Source organism: Montipora foliosa, chromosome 4, assembly GCF_036669935.1.
Source record: "Montipora foliosa isolate CH-2021 chromosome 4, ASM3666993v2, whole genome shotgun sequence".
NCBI lineage: Eukaryota > Metazoa > Cnidaria > Anthozoa > Scleractinia > Acroporidae > Montipora > Montipora foliosa.
Genome location: NC_090872.1, coordinates 4,990,170 through 5,009,141, shown reverse-complemented (window position 1 = coordinate 5,009,141; position 18,972 = coordinate 4,990,170). Strand labels below are relative to the sequence as shown.

The 18,972-nt window shown below is 39.2% G+C and overlaps 1 protein-coding gene and 1 long non-coding RNA gene across 2 annotated transcripts in view; both read left to right on the top strand.

Annotated features, from left to right (window-relative positions):
* The first annotated feature begins 13,178 nt into the window (after window positions 1-13,178).
* Window positions 13,179-16,391, top strand: LOC137999581 (uncharacterized). Its single transcript, XR_011122979.1, has 3 exons — window positions 13,179-13,454; window positions 15,221-15,337; window positions 15,871-16,391. It is a non-coding gene; the product is annotated as an uncharacterized lncRNA (long non-coding RNA).
* Window positions 16,392-17,851: 1,460 nt separating this feature from the next.
* Window positions 17,852-18,972, top strand: part of LOC137999579 (uncharacterized) — a 2,395-nt gene continuing 1,274 nt past the window's right edge. The window contains exon 1 of the mRNA XM_068845396.1: window positions 17,852-18,061. Coding sequence (XP_068701497.1) covers window positions 17,908-18,061 — 154 coding nt within the window. The 5' untranslated portion in view covers window positions 17,852-17,907. The remainder of the gene's footprint in view (window positions 18,062-18,972) is intronic.

The window sequence follows — 18,972 nt, the reverse complement described above, 5'->3', positions numbered from 1 at the left end:
ATCGATAAATTGAAGTACGGTTGCAGCTACTCTAAATTTCATGGACAAAACACGATCGTATACATCCTGACCTTCATTGCTGAAGGCCTTAGTGGCATTGTCTGCAGCCTTTTTAAGAAATTCCTTCGCTTCAGTGAAGAACGTATTCTCCGAATGAACTTTGTAGAAAAGCAGGCCGTCCGACATCAGGTGCAGAATTGTCCACTCATCCAGCTCTATTTGTGACCTCAGTGTCAACAAGGCTGGTGTCATCAAAATCGCTTCAAGTTGTAGACTTCAATTTTAATTTGTGGCCTGCATTTTCCGAAGCTGTGATACATCAAACTGACGCCGTCTTTGAAGAAGTTTGCTGAAGCAATCAAGTCTATCTTGCACAATCCTTCCAGTTTTTCGCAGATAGCTGTGAGTTCGCGGACGATGAAATCTCTGAATTGCTCATCGCTCACATCGCCATGTTTGAGTTTCTCGGCTCCTTTATCTCGGATCTTGCAAAGCAAAAGTTTAAATGTCAATCGTAAGATGTCAGCAACTATTGAAGCCATGACTTTGTGAAGGGGGCGTTGAACACATCTGCTATTTTTGGTAGATTACTTGGTATTAGAAAGGTGTGTATATGTATTGACGTGCCGGACTCGTGTCTGTGGCAGATTGTAACTTAATCGCCACGTTAATTAGCTAAAGAAAGACGTGCTAACTATCATGCATTTTTGCTAATGCTTTTGTTGGTTTTGTGAACATAATGTGGCGGCCATTGGAGATAAAATCAAAGCGGCGCTGTCGTTACTCGTGGATATGCAAGTTACCGCGATAGTTTGAAAATGGCAGGCTGAAGTTTCCTTAATGCACTAGTCATTATGATATAATACCTGGATAATGGTGTAACAGCACGGGGGCTCTAATTTGCGATTAGATTTCTTGCGCGGCCATTTTCAATTTAAACGGGAGGCCTGGAGCGTAACCCAAACCCGAAAACGGCTCGGTTGCATATAAAATTGCTTGTCATTCTATTATACTCGGCCACAGTTAAGACTATTTAGTACATAAAGCCCTTCGGGAGGCTGAGATTTTAACCGAAAAATTAATATTTGGCCGAGAAGCAAAGCTTCTATGAAAAATATGAAATTTTGAGTTGTTGACTAAAAAGAAAGAGTGTCGGTCTTAGGGAAAATAATAACATCATTTTAATTCTCTCTGCAAGTCGAAAACAAGGCGCTTTTTTGCTTACTGAATAATTCACCCATGAAAGAGTTAATGGCATGGGTAAAAATTCGTATTCTCCGAGCGCGTCTCGTTTCCAGACCTCGTAGCCTCTGGCTGCTTATTTTAAATTCAAAATGGCGGCCGATTGAAAGAATGAGAAAGAAAACAAAGATACGTAAGTAATGTTGAAATTTATTCCTTGATTACAATCAAGTCTGATGGGAGAACCCCCTGTGTAACAATTACAATTTATTTTTGCAATATGTATTTCACGATTCGAGAAAGATCACTCTATTGGCCAAATTCTTCTTTTGGCGTTTTTCTGGACTGAGACAAGCTTGAGGTTCAAGGAATTTAATGTTATACAACAAAAGTGTTAGTCTAATGTAACGATAACATCATTTATGGTTCCTTCATAAAAACAACGATAAGAACGCTTAACAAATTACAAGATCAAGACGTATTGAAAAAGTTGCCCGTGATAAGGTATCAACGATAAGTTTACAGTAGGCTGATTTAGCAACAGAACGGGAACGTCAGTGTCGACGTCGCGCGCAGCAAAACTACCGATGACAATTTAGAATAGAGAAGAAAAGAGTGGAGTCTACTCTATTCTGAATTCTCATTAGTATTTTTTCTGCGCGCGCCGTCGCCACTGACGTTCCCGTTCTGTTGCTAAATCAGCCTAATATAAAAAGCAGATCTAACGGAGCTCATGACGTACAAATGGAATATATTCAACTTAAAAATCCTTTCATGAACGTTCTTTTTTCTAAGAGTAGACGGGAAAACATAACAACAACGTGATGTTCTTATATTCAAGTTTTGGAAAACGTAAAGGTCGTCTCGAAGTAACAAAAAATGCTATCTTACAGATTACCCGAAGAGCATATTACTAACTTCTTACTAACCGAGCGCGAGGGCTGTACTGGGGAATATTGGCCCGAGGTCGTTGCAGTACCGACCCGAGCGCAGTGAGGTCCGTACAAAAACGACCGAGGGCCAATATTCCCCAATACGGCTCGAGCTAGCTCGGTTAGTAAGTAGTTTATGATATGGCTTTTTGATTACCTTTTGCTTTGTTTTTGCAAGCCCGTAATCGGCCCGTGGGCATTACGGGAGAATAATGCCCTACAATTCAGTCACAATTAGCCAATCAGAGAGCGTGTTATATCGGCTACAAACACAAGCCATATAATAAAAGGCAATAATAACAACGTTATAAATGGCTGTCTCTCAAGCTATGGTTAAATCTTACTTTGTTTATGACTGAAACGATGAGTGAATTGTTGTCGTAGGTTATGGTGATGTTATCAAGCAGGAGGAGAGTTTCACACACTTTGGAATCGGTTGTTTACGTTGTTAAGCACCTCATTAAAGACTGTAAGGAAGAGAGGCTTTTTCCATCTACCTCAACCACGATGGTGGCCGGCGCTTTTCGAAATCGGCTGTTCTCATAAAATAGCCACACCTGTCACCATTGGCTGTAAGACTTTTCTGGTGCACTTGACGCATTTTAGGAAACGTTCAAGTTTCTAAACGGAATGATTCTTGGCAATTGTAACAGTGGTAGTGGTATCGTTCTGATCTTGTATTTCAGCTGAAGCCTGGATGTCATCTTGGCTGTCAAGTGTAAAGGCTGAAATGGACACTGTTGAAAGTTTTTTCTTGCCCATCCATTGGCGAACCTGAAGTGAGTTGACAGAATACACTTTTCCTTCTTTCACAGTAGATATATTGTTTTCCCAGAAGATGAGTCCAGGTCAATGGTTCCTGTGTTATCTGCTACTTTAGCGATTGCCACTTTAAGATTTTTACCAAGGTAACGTGGAAGGTGTTCCAACGGTCAGTACCTAAACACGAGTATTCAAGAAAGGACGTTCGTGCGAAAATCTTCCCACATTGAAATTTGTTTCATTTCTTGCCTGAAGTTAGGTCATTGGGAGGTCACCGACTTTGTTTCGGAGAAAAAGGCAAGGGAAAAATGCCCTAATTTCCACAGGTAGGTCATCATAACGAGATGTAGCCTCATCTTTTCATCCGTTGAAAATCATAAAAATAATATTTTAGAATGAATGTTTCTGTGCATAGAAATATAGGAGAGGGTTTTTTAGATAATTGTATGCCGCTGGGGGTGTCGTAAACTGTAGAGTTAATCCTCAACTAGTGTTTCGCAAGCGCTACCTATTGTAACCACTTCCGGAACTCAGGACACAAGGAAAGAAATTTTTTTTAAAAAGATAACTTCGTACATTGCGATTTTTTTTATTTCATCATATTTTGTAGATTGTAAGAAGAGTAAGTGATTCATGTCTTAAAAAATAGGGGTCACCGATGATCTAAACGAGTAAAATCGATGTGATGTTGAGAAGCTCTTGGAAAATTTAGTTTGTCACGATTTTGCGTGACATGTCGGGGAAGGGCTGGAACCCAAGACAGGATCGATCGATGAAAGGTTTTGTAAAAAAACTAGACGCTTCTCTGAAGCGTACACTGGGTTGCCTGTGGTACGCGTTACAGAAAAACAGAAGGCACGGAATTGTGTTATTGAACTACAGCATTCCAGTTATTTTTTTCAAATCAGGGGTCATTATGACCATTTGAGGGGTCACCCAGATGTCGTGCCAGCAGAGGCCCTTTTACTCACACGTTCACACTTTTAATTATTTTGTAATGTCCTGTCCCATTTTGAGGTCTTTTAGTTTTAAGCTTTGGTAATAAATTCAGTTTAGAGATGATAAAACACGCCCCTGAGTAAAATTCACTCTTTTCTTCTTTAAATAAATAGTCTGCAAAAAAACTAATTGCAAATTGCTCTGACGGACGTTTTCCTGCATGTCTTGCAGTTGTACTAAAGCAAACGTTTATAGGCCACTTGCACTAAGAGGTCATGTGACATCGTTTTTATGAAAATGAAAGTTACATGATATAATAAATAATAATATTTAATATTTCCTAGGCGCAAATTAACATGTGAATATGATCAAATGCGCCTTACAAAGGAAAAAAAAATGTAAAAACGAAGATTAAAAAAACAAGTTAAAAAAGTTAAAAAATAGTTATTTACAATTCTGGATATAATAAAAAGACTAAAAAAATATATATATATATCTATAAATATCACGAGGTTTTCATAGTGTAAGCTGCTGTAAATAAAAATGTCTTTAATTTAGACTTAAAACGTTCAAAATTTTCCTCCTCCCGTATTTCACTCGGCAGTTTGTTCCAAAGTGATGGCGCAGCAGCAGTGAAAGCCCTGTCACCGAGTGTTTTCTTAGTTTTCGTGGACGGAGGAGCTAACAAAAGTTCAGAATTAGACCGGAGACTATAAGTGGAAGGATTGTTAATATGAATAAGATTACATATACAGGTATACTCAGGTGCATGATCATGTATGGCCTTAAAAGTTATTATTAAAATCTTAAAATCAATTCTGAATTGAACTGGTAACCAATGTAGAGAGTATAAAACGGGAGTTACGTGGCTAAAGCGCGGAATTGAACAAATCAGCCTAGCAGCAGCATTTTGCACTCTTTGCAGCTTATTGATGTGAGTGACCGGTAAACTATAAAGAAGACTGTTACAATAATCAATGCGTCCCATTATGAAAGCATGCACTAGTACCTTGGTGGACTTCATAGTAAGAAATTTCCTGATACGTCTTATATTATGTAAATGATAAAAAGCAGCCTTGCATGTCTTAGCAATGTCACTAAGCTGAGGTTGGTATCAAACCAAGTTCCAAGATTTCTTGCAACAGTAGCAGGAGCAACGCTGACATCACCGACTGATAACTTCTCGATATGAACTTTGCTAAGCTGTTGTCGTGTACCGATTATTAAGAATTCAGTTTTGTCGTCGTTTAACTTTAACTTGTAAGTAATCATCCATGCTCTGATTGCCTTTATGCAGAGTTCCATCGCTTTAATTGCTTCAGATTGACTTGATGAGGTGTTAGGATTGAAGGACAAGTAGAGCTGTGTATCGTCAGCATATGCGTGTGCTACAGGGAGATGATGTTTTATCACCTCAAATAACTTGCTAGAATAAATGGTAAATAGCAGAGGTCCCAGACATGAGCCCTGAGGCACACCATATGGTAGCTCGATACTGTCAGAAAGACAGCCTCCTGAAAAGACGCGTTGTGATCGGTAGGAAAGGCACGACTCAAACCACTTCAGAGCCGTTCCTGTGATACCAAGACTCGAATGTAGACGATGAAGTAAGATTTTGTGGTCTACCGTATCAAAAGCCGCACTGAGATCTAAAAGAACTAAAAGTGTCACGTGCTGGCGGTTCATGCATATTCATTAGTATGTCATTCTGGACTTTTAGGAGTGCGGTCTCGGTACTGTGGCCTTTTCTATATGCAGACTGATTTTGCCTTCAAAACAGTATTAGTGGGTCATCTCTTAAACAAAATAATAGTGGTTTGGTTTTTCAAACCCGCACCATTTGCTTAAAATGAGCAAGTCCGTAGCTGGTCACGTGACCAAAACTTGATTTTTTAAAATTATGAATTACCGCTTTCTGACACAAATTTCGCACTTGAACTTCAAGGAAAATGTTGAAAAGATGATGTGGTAACGTTTATGGCACATTTGAACTCAACTATCAAACATTTAACAAGATATAAGCAAAAAGTAGTTTTGGCCGCCATGTTGGAGGGCAAGAGTATGCCCTCCAACATGGAGGCCAAGACAAATCATGCTACTTTGTTGAAAAATCAAAGTACCAAAAAATATCTCCCTTAAATGCCTTTCCTCTCAAATTTCGCGTGTAAGATAATTTTTATGTGTTCTGTCAATTTTTGGCAACAGCAAGATTACAACTCACTGTTTAAGGGAAGCATTGGTCACGTGACCTCTTAGTGCAAGTGGCCTATTGCACACACTAAGATGTTGTTTCCGCTTCATAATTCCTCTTCTTTTTAGTCTAATCTGATGCCAGGTCAAAACATTTTTTGGCTTTACATTTGCACCAAAAAGTAGCGTAAAAGCCGGGAGTTAACAGTAAATGACAAGGCAAAAGACAGATGAAGAAAAAAAATAACAAAGTTTTTATATTTAACTCTGAATCGAATTCTCATCGAAAGATTAGTGACAGTCAATTGTAAAAACACGAAAATTTATGCAGTCTCTGACTTTCATTAATGAAGTAAAAGGTCATGATGTTCTGTCAAAAGGAAGAAATCGATCAAGTGCAAGGCAACCATAAAGGGGCACGTGATTACATTGTGTCAACTGAATAAACTACGGGAAAGAATGTTAATCATTTGTCGTTTTCAGAATAATGCACTTGTCACCGTAAACCCCCACCCCGGGGAAACATGGGACATTAGCCACAAAGCAAAACCAAACAAGGATAATGCCCTACATACAGGGGACATATTTTTGGGTCTAATCCCTACCAAAATGAGGATAACCCCCCACATAAAGGGGACAAAAAAACCGTCCATCAATACAACGAAAGATTTATTACATGGGATAAAACACCAAAAAATGATCTTTGATCTTGCGGGACCAAGCGAGTAATCCCGAGCGGGCAGTATAGCTCCATCTTGCCTGCTCAGGTAGCCAATCACAGCGGGGGATTTGGTTCATTTTGCCCGCTCATGGAGCTAGTCATATAATAAACAAATATACCACAGGAAAAGGAAATCAATACATTATACAAGGCATACGAAAACTTTCACAAAAATGACCCTCCAATCCCCACAAACTATATCAAAGAAATGCTAAGACTCATACTCAAAAAGAATTCTCTCCAGTTCAACGGAAAGAACTATCTACAAATTCATGGTACCGCCATGGTTACTAAAATGGCCGTTGCCTTTGCAAATATCTTTATGGCCGATCTTGAGACACAGATTCTTAGCAAAAGCGTCATAAAGCCAATGATTTGGAAACAATACATTGACGACATTTTTATTCGTTGTGCGATGTCAGCAAACCGGATATAGAAAAGTTCATCACACAGGGAAACTCACACCACCCTACCATCAAATTTATGGCTGAGATCTCAAACACTGAAGCCACATTTCCAGACACTGTTGTATACAGAGGCAAACGCTTTCAAAATCAATCCATTCTGGATATAAAAACACACTTCAAGCTGACTGAAACCTTTCAGTACACTCATTTTTCCTCCACTCACCAGGTGTCAAAAAAGGTTTCGTGAAGGGCGAAGCCCGGAAGACTTCTACGCGCCAATTCTTCAAGAACAACTTTTGAAGAGAACAGTTACAAATTCAAATCATGTCTCCGTGCTAGAGGTTATCCGAAACGTCTGATTGAGACACTTCTATCAGACTTCAAATTCACAGAAAGGGAATCACCGCCGAAGCAAAGGAATGTCATCTCTAAAGATCATAATTATCTTGCCCCGGGTTTTGTGACACAGTATCACCCGGCAGTGCCAAACCTTAAACATGTTTTATTAAAAAATTGGCTTTTGATACAAAACCAGCCATCACTCATACCTTTTCAAAGGGGAAAATTCCTAAAAGACATGCTCGTAAGAGCAAAGCTTTAAAGAGGTCAATTAAAAACCAAAAATATGGTACAAAAGTCTCACCCGTTAAGGAGTTGTGTAGGTCTGTCAACCCTTGCTACTTCCTACTCTGCATGTTTTGACCCCTTTCCAACCGGGGGCTCGTTTCTCGAAAGTCCCGAAAACTTTTCGGGACCGAGAAGCCATCTGTAAAATTGCCAACCGCTTGTTTTGGAAAGCCGATCTTTTAACATGTTTTCAAGGTAAGAAAAAGCAAAATAACTGTGAAGTTTGACGAAGTAAATGCCCTCTGTTCTTAAGTTACAAAGGGAATTGTGACACCCGAAAATGGCCCGTAAAGTTTCGGGACTTTCGAGAAACGGCCCCCGGGTCATTAAAGTATCCTTACTCCTTCTTGCTCGAACAAGGCAACAAACTAAAATGTACTAATCACCCACCCCATAGGGAAAAGAAAAGGCCAAAATATACTAATCCCCCACCTCTCCGGGAAGGCAACGCAAAAAAATGAATTAATCCCCCACCCCCTCGGGCGAGGCAAAGAGTCAAAGACCCCACAAAGCCCCAACTATGCCCAATGTTTTCCCGGGGTGGGGAGGACTTACACTGACAGGTACATTAAACAAGGGTTGATCATTACTTCCACTTCGAATTGCACAAATGTTTCGAGTTTGCGCAGGCGCAGTTACGCGAACAAAGCCAATTTACGTCATTATCCTCTGGCCAATCAGTGGTTTTTGCGCTCTGTCCCTCGGTTGCATTATGCGACGTCCTTCCCAAGTGTCGGTTCTTTAAAATTGTTTTCGTGCGAATAATTCATTTAAAGCGACACATACAAATTACAAGGCACCACCGGCAATAGTTGCCAAACTGCGTATAACAAAAGCTTTAGAGTTTTGTTTTGATAATTTGACACATAGCTTCGTACTCTTGTACTGCGTTTTCATTATAGTTACTACATGACCCCACAAGCATGTAGTTGCTTTAACACCGATTGTGTTTAAATAAAGGATCTCGACTTGACTTGATTTCAAGTCTAGTTTTAAATTCCTCGAGTGCGTTAAGTTCTTGAGCGAATCAAATCACGAATCTCCTAAGCGAGCTTCCATATTACAATTACAGCGATCTGATTTCTGCACATGGCCAATTTCCAGGAATATTTTGATTTGACAATGGAAAAACTTAGTGCCACTGGAAAACAGATTATTCTAATGGGAGACTTTAACATAAGTCTTCGCCATTACCATACTAATACTCACGCCCAAAAGTTTATTCTGTCTTTACAATTACATCTGCAAACTTTTAAAGTGCCCCTGTGATCAAAAAAACCACTTCGTTTTTTACTTCAGATTTTGAAAATGTGTTTGCTTAACACCTGACTGGCAAAATTTTGAGCTTTGATTTTTATCCAAAGGCCGTTTACTATGAGTGTAAGTTTTGGATTTCACGGTCCGCCATTACTCACGTTCAAAACTGACCGATTGGACCTCAGAGGGTTGGATCCAGGGAAAAGTGACGTCAGAGGCTCACTAGCTTAAAATTTCAGCGTGTGAACGCAGCTTATTATATATGCAAAACGTGAGTTTAAAAGTCTGAAAGCCCAAAACCCCCGTGCTGCATATTAATTCTGCGGCGTACACACGTTTTGCATTCTTAAACTAGTGAGCCTTTGACGTCATTTTCTCCTCGATCCAGCTCTCTCAAGAACATAATGTTAGTAATGGCGGACCATTAAATAGGAAAATTACATTTAAAATAAAGAGGTGTCTTTTTGAAATCAAGGCTTAAAACGTGGGTCACTTAGTGTTTTGTTAACATAGTTTTGAAATCCAAAGAAAAATATGAATTGATTTTTTGGTCACAGGGGCACTTTAACCTGACTCCGACAGTCGATTGACAAGCCAACAAGAGTTAACAACAACTCTTACTCATTAATTGATAACATCTTTATTAACAATCTAGGATATAGTATCTGTAGTGGTAACATAGTCTCGGATCTAACGGACCACCTTTCTCAATTTTGCATACTAAATTCTTTTACTAATCTAGATCTCCATGATCAACGGTACCGAAACTTAAGCCGGGACCTTAAGCGGTTGACTCGTGATTTCTCAAATTTCTCAGAGGCAAACTTCTTAAATGAGTTATCTCAAGTTGACTTAATGGACATACATAGTTTGCAATAAGGCAGACGTAAACAAATCATTCTCTTCATTCCACATAAATTAAACAAGCTTCTCAATAAGCACGCTGCATTAAAGCCAATTTCAAAACGCAGTTTAAAAAAACAAAGAAAACCCTGGATAACAAAGGGTATTAGAAGATCAATTAAGATCAAGAATTCACTCTATTATTCTGGTGACATTAAAACCTACAAAGTATATCGTAACAAAATACTGATGTTCACACGAATAAGTAAACGAAATTTTTTCCACAACTATTTCGAAGATAACCTAACTAACATTAAAAAGACTTGGGAAGGTATGAACAATCTCTTAGATCGCAAACGTAAAGATATTAAACATATAACCTCGCTTAAACGTCCTGGAAATGATCAAATTTCATATCATGAATTCTTCAGAACTCCCTGACATTATGAATAATAATTTTTCTTCAATTGGTCATAGCCTAGCTTCCAAAATGCCAAACTCGAAGAAGAAATTTCTTGATTATCTCCTAAAATCACGTAATGCTGATTCTTTCTTTTCAATCCAGTAACACAAACTGAAACAGAGTCTGAAATTATGAACACTCCATTAAACAAGGCTCATGGATTATACTCTTTTCCCACTCGATCAGCAAGACATATTCTTAGCCATCCCCTGTCCGTAACATGTCGGTTGAACAAGGAATATATCCCTCAAAATTAAAACTTGCTAAAGTCATCCCAATTTACAAAAGTAATGATGAATCTGACCCATCTAACTATAGACCCATATCACTGCTTTCAGTCTTCAACCGGATCTTCGAAAAAATGCATGATGTATAATCGGTTGAAAGCTTTTCTTGAAAAGTTCGGTATTCTCCATGAGTCACAGTATGGTTTTCGTGAAATCGGTCTACGGAACATGCTATTTTGGAAATCATTAATCAAATTCAAACTAATATGGATAGAAAGTTGTACACCTGCGGCTTTTGACACAGTCGACCACACAATACTTTTAAAGAAGCTCGACCATTGTGCATGGTGTACGCGGAATTGTGAATGACTGGTTTACCTCGAATCTCACTGCTCGTAAGCAAATATAACTGAAATTGGCCCCTTGAATATATCTAAGAAAGCGACAGTATTATCTGGGGTTCCTCAAGGATCAGTCCTTGGACCTCTGCTCTTCCTCGTTTATATAAATGTTAAATAAATATTTGTAACAGCTGTAACCAAACGAAGTTCTATCTATTCGCAGACGATACTACGGTGGCCCGTAAGTGCCATCCTTAAAGTTAAATAAAAATTGTATTTACCTTGCGAAAAAAGATCCGGCCGTTAGATCCAAAGTTTCCAGTCAACTTCAACTGAATTCTTGCGAACCGAAAAATCTAACCCCCCGATACGAATCTTTTATATGCAGATAAAATCCTCAAATCCCTGGAATCTACGATAAATGATGAACTTTATCTCTAAACATTAAAAAATCTAATTACGTTATTTTTCGACCAAGACAAAAAAAATGGTCAAATATGAAGTTAACTTAAAAATATTCAATCATCACACCAACTCTTACACGTCTTTGGAACGTAAAAGTTACGTTAAATGCTTGGGCTTTCTTATTGATGAGAATCTCTCCTGGAAACATCATATTTTACATATAGCCTCAAAAATAAGTATATCGATTGGTATTATTGCTAGGTTAAGACACTTCGTACCACTTAATAACTTACAACGTATTTACACATCGCTGATTCAACTCTATTTATTACATGGTATAACAGCGTGGGGCCGAGCAGGAAAAAACCGCCTCACAGAAACATAATCTTACGTCTTCAGAAACGTGCTCTTCGCCTTATGTATTTTTGTGATTATAAAACTCACGCAATACCCCTCTTCGTATCTTCTAGTCTATTACCTCTAGATCTTCTTTACTTCAATTCAGTTGCCATTTTAATGCATTACGTCTCAAATAATATATCGCCAGCCCAAATAAGTAATTTATTTCATTACCAACATAATATTCATTCATATATCACAAGATCATCAACAAGAGGTAACTTCTTTCTCAAATATTCTAGAATAAACAAGCAAAATATGTCTTTTTCAAGGCATGGTGTTAGAATCTGGAATAGCCTATCTAGTTAATTTAATCAAATGCCTAAAACGAAATTTAAACGCAACATTCACAATATGCTCCTTCAGAAACTCTCGGAGGCAAATGAATATGTTGATTTATCGGATTTGAATCAGTGCCTTGAAAACCGAACTTATTACATTTGCATTACCCTTTCAGCTCCTCATTTAATTTGTTTAATCTTCCTATGAATTTTGTTTTGGTTTGTTTTTTTTTGTTTTCTTTGTAATATACTTGTCATAAACTTGTAGTAAATAAGCTTGAATAAACTTGAAACTTGAACTTGAAACTTGATAAGGCGATAAGACGCCAATAAACTTAGCGAACCGCAGCTTCCTTTCTAATTTTACTGCGAACGCTTGTCTTCGAAATAAGTATAAGTATAAGTTTATTCGAATTTTTCTTTAATTTCGCATTTCTGGCCTACTTGGGTGCTGGTATATTTAGCAAGTATGTCAATCGATTCCGCCGCACTAAATATCGAAAACAAAACAATTGCGTTGTGTATGAAGTTATTAGTCGCCAAGGGAACTTAGCTGTAATCGGGATGATGACTATGCAAAATAATGTTGATTTTCTTATCCCTGCTATCTTTGTTTTTGTTTTTGTTTTGTTTTGTTTTGTTTTTTTTACCCGAGAAAACTTGCCATAACACCATAGTGTAGCTATGTAAAAGCATATTAGAAATTTGTTGACGAGGTTTCGACGTTTCGCTAACGTCATTATCAAGTCAAAGAGTGAAAGATAAAAAATGTTTAAGTACTAAAAAGGCAATAGGTAATGGAATGTTGTTATAACAAAGAGTTTTGCGCGAATGGAATCAGTCTGCATGTTGAGACTAGGATTGCGCTCCTTGATGAAAAGCATCTCCTAGACAAGACAGTCAAAATTGCCCTTGGCACTTTTTTAGAATGCGGAATTGACTTTCCTTGAGGAGGCTTGTATCCCTATGGACAGTCGAAAAGTGTTTACCCATCGCAGAGTTTTTATGTTCAACGATACGTTGATGAGGTTGTCGAGCTGTAAAGCCGACATAATCTGAATCACACAGATCACATGTAAACGAGTAAACAACGCATTGTTGATTTACGATTAGAGGCTTGATTTCTCTGGGCTTGAGCCGGTCTTGTTCCAATTTTCTGCTGATAAACACGGGTTGTAGTGTAGTGCCAATCTTGTGACTGAGATCACGCATTTGCCTTTTAACTGCGTTAGCTGATGTTTGATCAGGCAAACTCACTCGCAAAACGCTGCTTAAATTGGAACATTTGGTCTAAGACCTCGGCCTAACCTCGAGCATTTAACTGATGTATCCTAGAACACTCAAAGACAACCGCACCATGTCTCTGAAGGTGATCGTTGTTTTCCTGTTGCTCAGTTTTATCGGAATATCTCTGTCCAAATATGTAGAGAACGAAAACGAGCAGGCTTACTTGCGAAGATCTAGATTCTCCAACAAAGGTGAGATCATTTAGTTCCTATCACTTGTCAGATTACTTGATCAAATGGTATGATTAGCACTCGGACGTAAACAATATCTTTCAAACTCATTCATTCATAATTCACCGAGTACAGGTTGAAGAAAAGACAGCCCTGGGAAGCCCGTTTTAATTAGTATACATAGGACCTTTCAAAGATCCTTTTCGCCATACAGGGGATAGAAATAGGTGAGACCGCAAACAATGATTACTTTTTGAGGAGGCGCTGTCCCCATTTGAAGTTGCGTGTTTAGGGCAAATTGCGCCGGCCATGTCGTGTCCCTCGTGCGTGGGTATCTCGCGAGGAAAAATTGAAATATCCTCTGGTAACATTTTGGGGGTTTGTTTGGAACTCCTGCCGTGCAATCTCAATCATTGGAAACCAGCCCTAAAGAAGGACAACCGAGCAGCAATGTGTCGCAGACAAAGTTGAAATAAACGAGATTGCGTATGCGCGAAGCTTCATTTTGTTAAGAAAGAAAGGTGGCATTTTTCTTTCTGTGAACACTGATGTTGAAGATTGTTTAGTTTCAAACGGGAGGATAAGTTACGTTCTACTAGACTGTGGAGTAAGTAAAGCAAAGTAAGTATCATTATTTACCCTCGAATTTTTAGAGTAACTAATAGCTAATATCTCCGAGCACTGAACAGAGCAACTTTGAGAATCCCAACTGGCCTGAGGCAAACCAGTTGGCTATTTACAAGTGCAACCAGGAAATTGAACCTGGAACAAATTCAACGAGTGGTCAGAAAGTGTCTTGAACCCGGGATCTCCGGATCTCAAGGCAAGCGCCCAAACCACTGGGCTGCACTGCCTCCGCAATTATAACAACGTCTTAACTACATGTAAGTCTTTCCCCCACCCCTCCTGGGGTAAAACTGGAAAATGTATGTTTTTCAAGTGGTGTTTGTGTTCTGTCAAGCTGGTAACAGTTTAAACAGAGTTAACTGAGTAGAGTGTAATGTGAAGTGCTAGATTTCAATCCCATATGAACCATGTGAGCGTTAGCCCTACTGATGGAAATGGGCCCACACAAGGACAGAGAAAAACTCTGACCAGGGTGGGAATTGAACCCACGACCTTCGGGTTAGATCTCCGCCGCTCTACCGACTGAGCTACAAGGTCAGACGGGAGCAGGCCGCGGGAAGTGAAGATGTTAACGTTAGCCTGCTCCCGTCTGACCTTGTAGCTCAGTCGGTAGAGCGGCGGAGATCTAACCCGAAGGTCGTGGGTTCAATTCCCACGCTGGTCAGAGTTTTTCTCTGTCCTTGTGTGGGCCCATTTCCATCAGTAGGGCTAACGCTCACATGGTTCATATGGGATTGAAATCTAGCACTTCACATTACACTCTACTCAGTTAACTCTGTTTAAAATATAAGTGCTACACGGCCAACGTTTGTATAAACGTAACCTTTCCGTGGTAACAGTTTAGCTGAGTTCAGCGACGACTGAGCCAGCGCAGCGGAGGAGAATGGTTGAGTCATGCAACTGTTCTGAGCATCTTGAAAACGGGTGAAACGGAGCTAAAGAACTAAGAAAGAAATGAGCAAACAGATGTCCAGAAAAAAATGACGCGAAACTTGCTGCTGCATATATTCTAGATATAAAACATACGCTACATGAAGGAGGATTATGAACATATATTACAAATAAGAAGTCGGAGGGGAGGGGGGGGGGGGGTTGTTTAAATAGATGATCGAAGGATGCCGCAAGTTTGTTCTTATGTTTTGCCAACAACTGACTTTTAGAAACCGCAGACAAGCACACTCAGATTTTGGAAAGAAATACGTTGAAGGAACTGGATGGACCCATGAAGCTCAGTGGAAAGCGAGAAGACGAAAACGAGAAAATCTTCTTTGTTACTGGTAGGAACAAAGTTTCTTTTGAGTACCTTCATATTTTACTTGACGGGTAATCTCTGTCTTTTTCCAAGCTCACCATGCTACTGAGGGTTTTCACGGTAACGGTCATCCTTTTTTTCCAAAAAGTGTGTTCACAATCCACGAGTGCGTTCGGCTTCCTCATTTTCCAAATTTAGATCAAAACTAAGGAACACGTTGCCGGAAAAACCTACGAAAGAAACGCAGGGAGGCGACTAAAACTAGTGGACACAAACTATGATACTTCACTTTTTAGTCAATTTCGTGTCTTTCAGTGTTAAGGTCGAGAAATAATTGCCACTTTTCAATTTCTTTTGCTGGAGAAAGTTTTTGGGGAAATGGTTGTGCACATGCGCAGAGCCTTTGACCGTTTGCTATTTTGATTTGCGTCCAGTAATTGGCTGATTGCGTTGCCGTTCACTATTCGTGTCATCGACTTCTCTAATTGCTTTTAAATGGTTTTAATACTTCTTTCAACCGTTGTAGTCGATGACGATCGAATTTGTTTCATTTTTCAGGTAAAGGGGTATCGGATTGTTTAAAATGCGTCCGAAAGAAATGCGGTAAAGCTGTGGAATGCCAGAATTTACCAAAGCCTAAAATAATTCCATGTCTGTTGGAGAAATGTGCTATCTATTTTATAGCGTGCTATGATGTCTGCTCTCACAGTTGAAAGACCAAATAAAAAAAAATCATTAAGGGTTTTTTTTAAATTATTTTTTTCAAACTGTTGTGGGCATGACCCTTTAGTACTTTTAGAATTGAGTTCCATTGAATAGAGCAGAGCTCGGCAGAAATTCAACTTAACTTTTGGTGTAATGTAAAACAAATTTGTAATGCACAGTTCGGTAAGGTCTCCAAACCACTTTTATGATAGATGCATGGTTTTTCTTCTTCAAAGCACTGAAAAGACTCAAAAGACTGTGATTGTGTAAGACTCGATGACTCAAATCTGAGTGAGAAAATAGCTTTTCTTTCTTTTTCTTTTTTTACAAGTCAACCAACACATACAATGAATAAAGATGGTTTTATTGGGATAGTTTGACTTTTCTATTTCTTTAGTGGTTTTTTTTTCGTTGAGCCTGGTGAAAACTTCATAAATCTTACTTACAATAACAATTTCTGCGTTACTGGAGGGTCGACCCAAAATCCAATATTCAATATACAATTGCTACCTTGTCACTCCACTTTCCCAACTTTCCGGTATATTGCGCCTTCAATTAATGTACCTCTGAAGATGGTTAACGATTATTCTTTTTAGTCTCGGTAAATATATACATCCATCCTCGGAGACCCAGGGGCGGTTAGCTGGGGCGAGAGGAAATAAATTGGGCATAGAAATGAAGCGTCGCAGATTTACAAGTAAGACAGAAAGCCGTACTTGTAAACCTGCGACGTCAAGGTAATTTTTTCCTCTTATATAAAACAACTTTATACTTTGAAATGTGCCAATACACGGGATGTGCGTATTTTTGGCACGTCGAGATCGAGATGTTTCATTAATGCCAAAATTTTGTAGAAATTTAAAATATAAATTCCCGACGGGTAGAAGTAAACTTCATTTTAGATGAAAATTCTTTGTAGACTGAAAGTTGCTGAGATGGTAAAAGAACTTGAATTTGAAATTTGATAATATAATTTTGGTAGCTAAACCAAACTATCGAACAAAGTTGGATTCAACGCTCCAACTTTGCTCGATCCAACATTGTTCGACCGTTTGGCCACCCATGTTGGAATATGTTCGTCCAACATTTTTTGTTCGATCAAGTGTTGGATGGAGTTTGCTTTTGATCAAACATTGCGACCAACAATTCTGCTCGACCCAACAATTATAATGTTGTAGTGTTTTGCCGCTCTTTCAACAAAGTTGTGTCCTGAATCGAGCCACGTTCGAAAAGAAGCGGTTTTTAAAAACAATTCACGATAAAAAATTGCGATAAAACATTTCGTAAAAGCATATTAAAAATTTGTTGACGAGGTTTCGACGTTTCGCTAACGTCATTATCCAATCAAGGAGTGAAAGATAAAAAATATTTAAATACTAAAAAGACAATAGGTAATGGAAGGTTCCTTTAACAAAGAGTTTTGCGCGAATGGAATCAGTCTGCATGTTGAGACTAGGATTGCGCTCCTTGATGAAAAGCATCTCGTAGACAAGACAGTCAAAATTATCCTTGGCACTTTTTCAGAATGCGGAATTGGCTTTCTTTGAGGAGGCTTGTATCCCTATGGACTGTCGAAAAGTGTTTACCCATCGCAGAGTTTTTATGTCCAAGAATACGTTGATGAGGTTGTCGAGCTGTAAAGCCGACATAATCTGAATAACACAGATCACATGTAAACGAGTAAACAACGCATTGTTGATTTACGATTGGAGGCTTGATTTCTCTGGGCTTGAGGTCTTGTTCCAATTTTCTGCTGATAAACACGTGCTGTAGTGTAGTGCCGATCTTGTGACTGAAATCACGCATTTGCCACTCGCACAACGCTGCTTAAATGAAAAGAAATTGGAACATTCGGTGTAAGACCTCGGCCTAACCTCGTGCATTTACCTGATGTATCTTAGAACCCTCGAAGACAACCGCACCATGTCTCTGAAGCTGATCATTGTTTTCCTGTTGCTCAGTTTTATAGGAATAACTCTGTCCAAATATGTAGAGAACGAAAACAAGCAGGCTTACTTGCGAGGATCTAGATTCTCCAACAAAGGTGAGATCATTTAGTTCCTATCACTCAGTGTCAGATTACTTGATCAAATGGTGTGCTTAGCACTCGGACGTAAACAATATCTTTCAAACTCATTCATTCATAATTCACCGAGTAGAGGTTGAAGAAAAGACAGCCCTGGGAAGCGCGTTTTAATTACTATACATAGGACCTTTCCAAGATCCTTTTCGCCATACATGGGAGAGAAATAGGTGAGACCGCAAGCAATGATTAGTTTCTGAGGAGGCGCTGTCCCCATTTGAAGTTGCGTGTTTAGGGCAAATTGGGCCGGCCATGTCGTGTCCCTCGTGCGTGGGTATCTCGCGAGGAAAAATTGAAATATCCTCTGGTAACTCAAAAGGGGCGCCCAATTATTGCCATAAAGAACATTTCGGGGGTTTGTTTGGAACTCCTGCCGTGCAATCTCAATCATTGGAAACCAGCCCTAAAGAAGGACAACCAAACAGCAATGTGTCGCAGACAAAGTTGAAATAAACGAGATTGCGTATGCGCGAAGGTTCATTTTGTTAAGAAAGAAAAGCGGGAGGATAAGTTACGTTCTACTAGACTGTGGAGTAAGTAAAGTAAAGTAAGTATCATTATTTACCCTCGGATTTTTAGAGTAGCTAATAGCTATATCTCCGAGCACTGAACAGAACAACTTTAAGAATCCCAACTGGCCGGAGGCAAACCAGTTGGCTATTTACAAGTGCAGCCAGGAAATTGAACCTGGAACAAATTCAACGAGTGGTCAGAACGTGTCTTGAACCCGGGATCTCCGGATCTCAAGGCAAGCGCCTAAACCACTGGGCTGCACTGCCTCCGCAATTATAACAACGTCTTAACTACATGTGAGTCTTCCCCCCACCCCTCCTGGGGTAAAACTGGAAAATGTATGTTTTTCAAGTGGTGTT